This window comes from Morus notabilis, unplaced genomic scaffold, assembly GCF_000414095.1.
Source record: "Morus notabilis unplaced genomic scaffold, ASM41409v2 Scaffold692, whole genome shotgun sequence".
Taxonomy (NCBI): Eukaryota; Viridiplantae; Streptophyta; class Magnoliopsida; order Rosales; family Moraceae; genus Morus; species Morus notabilis.
In genome coordinates, this window is record NW_010361624.1 from 62647 (window position 1) to 72701 (window position 10055).

Sequence of the window (10055 nt, forward strand, 5' to 3'; positions counted from 1 at the left end):
AGTCGCTCTTGTAAACATCGAACAACTGACTAACAATATATACGTTTTCAACGCGCAAATAGTCCGGTTTATAACTTTTGATATAGATGAGATGCTCTATCAAACTTGTTGTCTGTGCGAAGCTTTGAATTTCTGGTATTCCATCGTAATGACGAGAAAATCTATTGTTTCATATTTTAATATAGAAGAAACAGATGTAAGTAAAAATAAATTTTATGTTTAATGGAGAGAACACACATTTAACAATCTACTGCCGTGCAGTGTAGAAATTTCTCAGCATTATTTCCAAACATTGTTGCTAGTAGAATTCCTGATTCATCTTGTAGTTGTTCTTGAATGAAACCCCTGTATATGGAAATAGATGGTTTTTAATGAACTTCAATGTAGTGTTAAACACATTAATTATAACATGTAAGTCGTTACCTGGGTATTGCTTTCACATTGTTTTTGTTGCAGCGCTCACAATTGTATAATTGATTGTATCCAGTTGTTGCAGATTTGTGACAGTTTTCACAGCACAAGTACCAAAATTTTTGCTCAAAGTCCATTAGAGAAATTTTAGCTTTTATCCAGAAATTCTTTCTCTAAAGCTATGAATAATTAATATACATGAGGTGAGTATTTACCAAAATAAGAAATATATAGCTATTAAATTAGCTTTAGATAATGCACGCTGCATTCTTTCAGCAAGAATTAGCTTTAGATAACTTTGGTTTTGTGTTCGCTTGTTATTAGGTGAGCAAATTAAGTTTTTGTTTATGTAACTAATGGTTAATGAAAAAACATTTCCGATAATTTTTTTTTAAAAAAAATGTTTCTCTTACCATGCACGTAATGTGATATAGTTAACTGTTTTAGAAAATGCACTCCACACTGACTAAATATAGCTAACATTGAGTGGCTAACCATTTCATTTTTTATATTATTATTTTTTTTTCAATTGTAATAATTGCAAAAGTTCTTTTATAGATTCAATACATTTATTTATATTTTAAATTTAATAAATATTAAAATAATCTATGTTTAGTTAAAATAGAGAATATAGTTAGAGTGTCTCACAAAAAAGTTATTAATTATTTTAGCTAGAATTTAACTAAAATTTAGAAAGCTCCCTTAGACATGCTCTTAGAATGTGAAAAGGGATTATACGTTCCCGTTTGCAAATAAAAACCTAACCTTGTTCTTTTCACAACTCAAGTTACAATTCAAGTTCTATAGCTATTTTCTTTCCATAGAACTTGAAGGTGAGCTTATTTTCTTTTCATCTTCTCATACCAAATAACATAAAAGAAAATTAATTTTCTTTCCATCATTGCTATTTTCCATCACTTCTATATTTCATTTCTATCATTTTTTCTTTTCTTCCTACCAAACATAGCATAAAATACGGGGAAACTTTCTGTGCTTCGTTGCCACTAATTCTCTTCTCTTATTCTTTAAGTCGAGACTTTTTTATCCGCATTACTTCTTACATCCCTTAAAACGTCCAACCTAAGCCTATAAAAGAAGTCTTCATGGCTTACCTGTGTGACCTACGGTTTGCTCTGATTCATAAATTTCATGGTCATTTCCACCCTGCATAAGCAACACACAAACGTTCATAAACACGGAAAATGACAGACTTGAAAGAGTGAAAATCGACTACCAAAAGTAGTACTAGAAGTCTAGAACCGATATGGACTCGCAGACTTCTCAAATTTCTCAACTTATCAACATATATGAGTTCTAATAAGATCATTATTGCAAAGTTGAGAATATAGGAATGTTTACTTTCCTTCGTTTTCTGGACGCAAGCTACCACAAAGCCAGACTATTTCTCAGAACGATTATTTGCACAAGGCACTTTAACAAGGAAAAGACAAATTCAAGCCCCTAAATTTTACTCACAGACCTAAATTAATGGAATGCACAAAACTAAAACATAAAAAACAAACCAACTTAAGAGATAGTTGAAAAGCAAGAACTGAAAATACGATAGCAGGTAAGCAATTAGGTAAAACTAACAACAGAGTATGCCGGAGCAATTGAGCAGTGAAATTGCAGGCTAACCTTGTAAGTTTCATCACCTAAGAAATGGATTTCTTGAAAATCATCAAGGCATCTCAAGCAGTATGTTTTGTCCCAACCTTGAGGGAAGACCTATTTCAAGGAATATGAGCTGAACATAAGTTCTATGCTAGGACTTCCAACCAATTTCACCGCACCTGTGTAAGTGCATGCTACAACGTATGCGTTTTTGGGAAACTAAAATGTCCCGTTCGGTTCGTTAATTCGAGTTGAGATGTGATGTTGTGTGAGAATTTTTTACTATAACAAAAAAGTTAGATGTGACTGTTTCTGAGAGCTTTTTACTATAGCAAAACTCGAATCAGCGAAAAGAACGGGGGCCTAAGTAGACTGCAACTGTTACTCAAATTGAAGCTAATTTGACCTCCTATGGAAAATGTCAAGTTAAGATGAGCAAACCTCTCTCTGAGCACAGAAACCATTTTGGGGCGTATATTGTGAACCTGAAACCAATCACATTTTACAAGTTGTAGGAAAGTAATAGATGGTAAATCTGTAACTTTTCTCTCTCTTCTTTCGGCCTCAAGAGAAAAAAATATTTTACCTTATCATATCTTTCAAATTCATCCCTTTCTTCTTGGCTACAGTTTCGCCCAATTGGTGAAACATTGATCATCCCACTTCGAAACTCTATAAATGTTCCCCTAGCGTAAAAGAAGGGAAATAAATGACTTTTACCAAGTTTATTATGGATGTAAATTGAATCTGGCTATCCATCTACTAACCTCTTTATTGGGATATCCAAATCGGCAATATAATGAAGTGTAAAATCGATAAAACTCCTGCATAGTATTTTCAATAAATCATGAACAACGGATACATATTAAGTACATAATATGCTATTTGTGAGCCTATGATACAAGTCCAAACATAAAGATGCCACATGCTTCCACCATTCCAACATGTTCATGATCTTGGGGCCGTTTAGTTCGTTGATTCGAGTTTTTAATTCGAGTTGAAATGTGATTTTATGTGAGAGCTTTTTACTATAATAAAAAAGTTATATGTGACTGTTTCTGAGAGCTTTTTACTGTAACAAAACTCGAATTCTAAACTCAAATCGGTGAAATCTTAAATACACCGATCCCACTATTCATCAACAATCAACAACTGATGGTTTGGAATGTTTGAACCTATCAGATATAGGGAAAATAAATTGCTACAGCCTTAAACATGTACAAATAATACGCTATTGGACCATCCTTCATTTAAATGATTTGTGTTTTTAAAGTGGTATTGCAATGGAAGAACAGAAAATGGGATAATACCTTGAGCTTCTCGTCTCCAAGAAATGACTTCAAGCTCTAAACAAAGGAAAATATAAAATCATCAACGGAATATATATCATATAGGAAACATGAAAATTATCATGAAGGAAATATGTTTGATTTTGTCATAAAGTGTTGAGATAAAAGTAGAGGTAAGTGACATTTTGAGGCTCAAATAAAGACTTGAGCACTTTGACGCAGAGAGGAATAAAATTTGCACAACAACAATACGAAAGAAAACTGAACAGAGCACATATATCAGATGAAAAAGGATTTTTCCAGCAGAATACTCCAAAAGGAAACACAGGTGCTCCTTTCTGTTTTGATTTGTTTTTTTTTTTTTAAAAAAAAAAATTACATTAACCACATGTAGGTTACTAAAAGTAGGATTTTTTTTTTTTTTAAATGTTTCTTGTTTTTATCCACTGAAGCGGTAAAAGACCCTGATTTTACGAAGCATATGTTCCAATGATAAAAAAATCAACTTATCACAACAATGATTCTTGTACCACTAGTATGTTCATTTCTAGACTTAAAAGCACTAATTACCCATTACAGTGTGACCGCTTGTTTATACCATGGGACTAGTCATTCTCCAAGCTATACCTGGGTTCCAATGAGTTTCCCCTCTTTGTGAGCCACAAGACCATTCTCCGAAAACACATAATCATAATCATCAATAACTGCACAACAATTGACAAAGTTGATTGACTTAGTAATATGAATATGGAAAGTTAAATATTAATGCAGGCATAAAGAACAGTCTCCACTATATCTTTTTGCACCAAAATATGTGACATCTAAATCGACAATGTCCCAAGATTCTACTTCACATCTTCAAATGAACCTGATGCCCAAGATCGTATTGTAACCTGTACTACATTACTGGCGACGAAGGGAATGCTCTTTGGGGAAAAACCTAACATGGCAAGTTGCCTACAAAAGTGGGGGATGTCTGCAAAGCAGGCATTAATTGCGAACCCTTAAACTGCCCCACAGGGGACAGAAAATGGTTACAGGAACGCACAGAGCCGTAATAGAAGACTAATTGGCTGAGTGAACAGTACTCCAAGTAATTAGTGGGCTACGTCTGGGTCTAAAAAGGGAGAGCACTTGAGTGTTCTGCCTACAAAGGAAATCAACCCAGTGAAGGAAGCCCCAGTATAAAAGGGGCGAGACCCCATACAGGAAGAGAGTTCAGATCCAAGAGAGGAAAAAGAGTGAGAGAGAACAATTGATGTAAATTGTAATCCCCTCAAAAGAAATATACAACCACAGTGGATGTAGCTCTGATTCTATAGAGTGAACCACTATAAAATCTCTTCTCTTCTTTTATTTGTGTACATCTTTGATTAACGCACAATACACCCCTCCAACAATTCTTACACACATTCAACACTAAGGTCGGTAATCCAACGGGAAACCCAGAGGTAACCCGGCCTATTTTTGTTGACGAGAATTCACCGTCAACATTACCGTTATGATCTCTCCACTTAGTAGCACTCTCAACGAGAATGGAAATGAAAGAGGGAGAAAAGAGAGGAAAGAGTCCAAAAAAATTGGGAGAAATGAACGCGAGAGTGAAGGGAAGAGAAAAAAATACAGAGAGAAAAGAAAGGGGAAGAAAACAATGCAGAAGAAGAAACACAACAGGGAGAAGACGAAGGGAAAAGAAAAAAGAAAAGAAAAGAGAGAGGGAAAAAAGTAAGGCTGACACGTGGAGAGTAAGAGGAATAAAAGTTAAGTTTTTATTTTTTTTTTCCTACTTTTGCCTTGAATGGTTGTAGAGTAAGTTCCAGGCTAATAAAAAAAATCCTACCACACTGAATAACTAAATTTATATTCTTCTAATAAAAGTATTTTTGTTTGTTGGTCGATTTGTATTAGTTTGTTGGTTGGCGAACTCTAGACATGAAAACAAATTTGGTTGGTGAACTTTGGTTTGTGTATAAGACTTTTAAAATTTGATTGTTGGTTTGTGTCAAAATTTTTGGATAGTGAGCTTTAACAATTTGCTACTTTTGGATTTTAAGCTTTGAATGTTATCTTTATTTTTGTAGATGGAACATTTTATAAGGGTTTTGAAATATTTAAAACTTTTTAATATTAAGTCTAAATTCCCACCAAAAAAAATTTTATACTTTGGTCAGTTGTTAAAAAACCGCTCAAATCAACATTGAACACCCTTAATCTTTGCGAAAAAAACTTTAACAACTATGCCTTTCCCTCCCCTCCCTCCGGTGTATGGTCGGGATTGAGATTACCGAAGTCAAGCGAGGTTGGAGACAAGACCTTGATTTTATCTCGTTAAACATTCAATAAGAAATACAATATGATGGTAAACAAATATGGTGTGATATAATTTAATAATTTAATATGATAAAACCAAACACGGGATAATATAAAACTTATACCATACATATAATATGACACGATATGATGTAATACAATACGATGTAATACAATACAATCCAATCCAATCCAACACAATATAATAGAATAGAATAGAATACAATACAATACAATACAATACGGTGCAATAAACGTGACCTAAAATTCATTTATAAAACTTCTCACTTACTATTTGTCAAAATGTATAACAACATTGAGCAGTCAGGTTGGTATCTGCCTAAACATAGAAAAGGGATGCTAGATTGATATTTCCATCCATGGATTTTAATCAAGTCAAAATGAGGACACTTCTGACTGAACAAACCAGAGACCTGAAGGGCCATCATTTGGCAGCAATGCCAACCTTACTAGACTTGCAGCGCCTTCTTCGACGGGTAAGATCCCCGTGTTGAAGTTTATATCTGTTTTCACAAAACCAGGGCAGACACAGTTGATGAGAAAATTAGGGTGCTTCTTGGCTAAAATCCTTGTGTAGGCATTCATGGCAGCTTTCGAAACCGAATATGCAGTCAGAAGAGTTGGCCAGCCTTTGCTTTCTAATGAAGCTTCTTTGACATCTTTCAGAAAGTCTGTCAAGAACTCCCCTATCTTATCCTCTGTAAGGCTTTCAGCATCACTAAGAACCTCTTTGGCCCAATCATTTGATATCCTCTGAAAAAAGCAGATAAAGTTTTAATTTTCAGGCAACAAGTAGTGGCTTATTAGCAAACTTTATCCCCTTCTTCTAAAAACTTTGTAAGTTTACCATGTGTTTCGGATGCCTTAACCAAAGAGTAGAAGTCCGAGATTTTATCCCAACTTTTTAACTGTTATTTGTACATTAGTATCAACCTTTAAATACTAATTGATTTGACAATTTTTTAAACACCACAATAAAATAATAGTTGGTATAAAAAAGTTAAAATAAAAGTTGGTACCCCTAGCATTAATCGTTTAAAAGCCTACTATGGAGAAGCCAAATGTTATTCCTTTGGTCCAAGTCCTCCATAGTCAAAATCCGATTAATAATCTAATGCAAGATCGTAAAGTTTCTCAGCACACTAGTAACTTATTTGCATACCTCTAACTTTCCCGCGCCCGATGAAACGTTGACAATCCTTGGGGAATCAGATAACTGGAGGAGAGGAAAAAGCGCTTCAGCTGTTCTTTTAGCACCGTAGTAATTTGTTTGCAAGCATTCTTCGGCTGATTCATAAGTTGGAGTTACTGTTCTGCTCACATCAGTCTGCTCTTGTGCCTTCACAGGAGGAAGAGACAAACATATATATATATATATGTGTGTGTGTGTATATGTATGTATGTATATGTTAGAATGTTAAAGATCTTAAATATTAATATCCAAAAAAACAAACACGCTTACACAATGATAGGATGAGTGCGTAATTCCTTACTAAGTAATTTATTGGATAACTAAATGAGAAAATAACCAAGCTTAGGAAGAATCAGACTACAACTTTGTTTAAATGCAATCTAAAATTATATTTAATGGCTCTTTCAGAAGACGATTATTCACTAAAGCTTCATACAAGGCCTTCTGTCAACCGTTATGTTCATGAGATCCCTATTTGAATAATAATGCTAATAGTAATAGGTTATTATTATTATTATTATTATTATTATTATTATTTGCGTTTCTAAAAGGGTCATGGGAAGAGAAGTCAGTTCTCAAGACTAACCCCACTAGAATTTCGGGAAAAAGCTAAAACTGCATCAATATCTGCTCTTGCAACACCCGTCCCTGCATTGTTCACCTGCGCAAAGTGAAAGCATTTTATCGTATATTTTATTGCGTTTCGACAAACTTTGAAAGCCAAACAAAAAATAGTTTACATTTCCTTATGTTAGGAAACCCTATTGATCATAAGGGTAACCAAGTGTGGACTCTGGTAAAATAGAGAATCATTACTTTTCTAATTCTCCCTAAAACTTAAGTAGTTAAGAGGTGGGGAAATAACGGTATTATATTCCAACATAAATATGGACAAAAGGACCATAAAAATTATAAGGGTAATTTGCCTTCTTGGACAGTTAATTTAGGCCAAATATAACATCATGGATGAGTTTTGTGTGATTACAACAAAACATACGTAAATTGTCTGATTAGCAAAACACAAGGGATAATCTACACATTTTAAACACATGTATATTCTTGCATCACGATTGCACACAAAGGAACGGTTCTTGTCATTTTTTCTGTAGTATTGATGGATGCTAGCAAAACTAAGCACGATTTAGAAAGTAAAATGGAGTCTTAGGGGGGAAAAAAAAAATACTGTGTAAGATTTATAACTGTCAAGACAACAAGCATAGATTAGTGTAGGATATCAGTAAATATGAATTAAGTAGAGCAAAAGAAACTAAACATATTGAAGATGGGATTTTGCAAATTTGGATGCTTTTTAGTAGTCCAATGAAATGTATATAATATCGCGTATAAGATATCAAACTAGACTATCAAAGTGGCTTTATGGCTTCATTCAATATTTATTGTGTTCATAACGCAAGAGAAGCAAATAAAAAAAATTCTGTGAACTCTTTAATTAAATCTGCGGTTTTGGAGTCTGCATTTGACATAATGTTTATCTAGAAATAGGATTGTATGCTACCAAGATATCAAGTTTTCCGAACCGGGTCTTGACGAAATCTGCCAAAGAAGCAATGCTAGTAGGATCAGTTACGTCTAGCTGATGAAAAAGCACTTTATCAGATAGGCCATTCTCTTTCAATTTCTCAACAGCTTCAAGACCTCTTTTCTCATCTCTTGCTGTTAATATCACAGTAACTCCATTTGAGGCCAATTTTCTAACTGTCTCAAATCCAATTCCCTTATTTGCCCCTGTCACAACAGCATATCTGATCCTGATAAAGTCATTGAAAAATTCATGTTGATTCACGGCAAAAATGATGAGCAAAAAGAGGAAGTAAATCTTGTCATATTACCATTAAATGCATTTGAACAACTTGCTTGGAGAAGAAGGAGTTAATAGAAATCTTTTCTCAATTAATTGCTTCTTGCATTTTTTAATCATTCCATTTAGTGCAAAGTCATCAGATCCAAAAAAACAAAAAAAACAAAAAAAAACACACAAATAAATCATAAAGAACTAAAAACAGAAAACCAGAAACAGGGTAACAAAAGTGTTGCCTACCTTTCTGGTGTTGCTCCTGACATTGGTGATGGAAATGGAATCAAGAGTTTGAGCTTTCGGTTTTGATCGTTGACTTGGTAGTAGATTTTGGTGCGTTTCTTTTCAGAAAAGAAAAGCAATTGAAAATATTTTGTCCTTTTCGGATAGTGTGGTTTATGTTTGTGAACTAATTTGCAGCCACAGAAATCACGATAATTTATTATTTGATGACTCTGAACCGTTTGATTAGAGCATTCGTTCTCTGATTTGAATCATAATTTATAATTCGTTATAGTATTTTTTTTTCACAAAAAACACACGTAAATAAAAAATAATTCTAATCTCATAGTTTCAATCCATGAACCAAACGAGCTTAATTTTTGGCCACTAGTCGTGAAGCCGTAGGCCCCGTTCATTTTACTTATTCGAGTTTAGAATTCAAGTTTTGTTACAGTAAAAAGCTCTCAAAAAAAGTTATATCTAACTTTTTTACTACAGTAAAAAACACTCACATAAAATTACATTTCAAATCAAATTTTAAACTCAAATAAGTGAAATGAATTGGCTAATTTTCATCGAATTCTATTGTATTTAGTGCTGGAACTTCGGGTCGGCGGGCCGCCCGAAGCCCGAATTTTTTCGGGCTCGGGCGGGCCGGCCCAATTCCCGCCCGTCCAAGCAAGAAATTCGGGTTCGGGCTCGGGCAGCCCGGATTTGACATGTCCACCCTTGCCCGCCGCCGTCTAACCACCGTATACCGCCGTCTGCCGGGATTTTTTTGCATTTTTCCGACCAAGCCCGAACTGCCCGACCCGAAAATTTCCCGAAAATTGGGTGTGCCCGAATTGCCCGACCCGAAGCCCGAATTTTTGAATTTTGCCTGAATTTTTCCCGCCTGCCCGACTTGCCCGACCCGCCCGAGGTGCCCGAATTACCCGAATACCTGAAAACGGCTAGGTTTTTGAATTTTTACCCGAATTCGGCCCGAAAGCCCGAACTGCCCGAATTGCCCGATTTGCCCGAAAACGGCTAGTTTAGCCGTTTTATCCCGTTTTTTTTGAAAAAAAATCATTTTTTAACCCAAAAATTTCCCTATAAATACCCCCCATCCCTCACACATTTTTCTCACTCAAACTCTCTCAATCCCTCTCAATCTCTCTCAATTTCTCTCAATCTCTCT

At 34.8% G+C, this 10055-nt stretch overlaps 2 protein-coding genes across 3 annotated transcripts; both read right to left on the reverse strand.

The window, feature by feature from the left end:
* Window positions 1–298: 298 nt before the first annotated feature.
* Window positions 299–4261, reverse strand: LOC21395374 (phosphomannomutase). Its single transcript, XM_024166953.1, has 9 exons — window positions 4183–4261; window positions 3942–4018; window positions 3319–3371; window positions 2793–2849; window positions 2612–2711; window positions 2415–2510; window positions 2050–2139; window positions 1524–1575; window positions 299–345 (listed from the first exon to the last, which is right to left on the reverse strand). The coding sequence occupies exons 1-9, from the start codon at window positions 4259–4261 to the stop codon at window positions 299–301; spliced, it is 651 nt and encodes a 216-aa protein (XP_024022721.1).
* A 1612-nt stretch (window positions 4262–5873) lies between these two features.
* LOC112091993 ((+)-neomenthol dehydrogenase-like) lies at window positions 5874–9052 on the reverse strand. 2 transcript variants are annotated; one of them, XM_024166957.1, is made up of 5 exons: window positions 8897–9052; window positions 8354–8600; window positions 7424–7498; window positions 6808–6984; window positions 5874–6398 (listed from the first exon to the last, which is right to left on the reverse strand). In XM_024166957.1, exons 1-5 carry the CDS (start codon window positions 8917–8919, stop codon window positions 6021–6023), a joined length of 900 nt encoding a protein of 299 aa, XP_024022725.1. In that variant the 5' UTR covers window positions 8920–9052; the 3' UTR covers window positions 5874–6020. The 2 variants fall into 2 exon arrangements, with proteins under 2 accessions (XP_024022725.1, XP_024022724.1); XM_024166956.1 differs by having other exon boundaries at window positions 8354–8606.
* Between the last annotated feature and the right edge of the window lie 1003 nt (window positions 9053–10055).

Bases quoted from the DNA above. Each gene is read 5' to 3' on its own strand.
- LOC21395374 (XM_024166953.1), bottom strand. From the start codon at position 4,261: ATGTTAGGTTTTTCCCCAAAGAGCATTCCCTTCGTCGCCAGTAATGTA. The intron at 4,019-4,182 runs GTTCATTTGAAG...ATTGTTGTGCAG, and splicing joins AATACGATCTTGGGCATCAG to TTATTGATGATTATGATTAT. The intron at 1,576-2,049 runs GTTAGCCTGCAA...TTGCTTATGCAG, and splicing joins TAGGTGATGAAACTTACAAG to GGTGGAAATGACCATGAAAT.
- LOC112091993 (XM_024166956.1), bottom strand. From the start codon at position 8,919: ATGTCAGGAGCAACACCAGAAAG. The intron at 8,607-8,896 runs GTAGGCAACACT...TGACTTTATCAG, and splicing joins TCAGGAGCAACACCAGAAAG to GATCAGATATGCTGTTGTGA. The intron at 7,499-8,353 runs GTAGCATACAAT...CACTTTGCGCAG, and splicing joins TCGGAAAACTTGATATCTTG to GTGAACAATGCAGGGACGGG.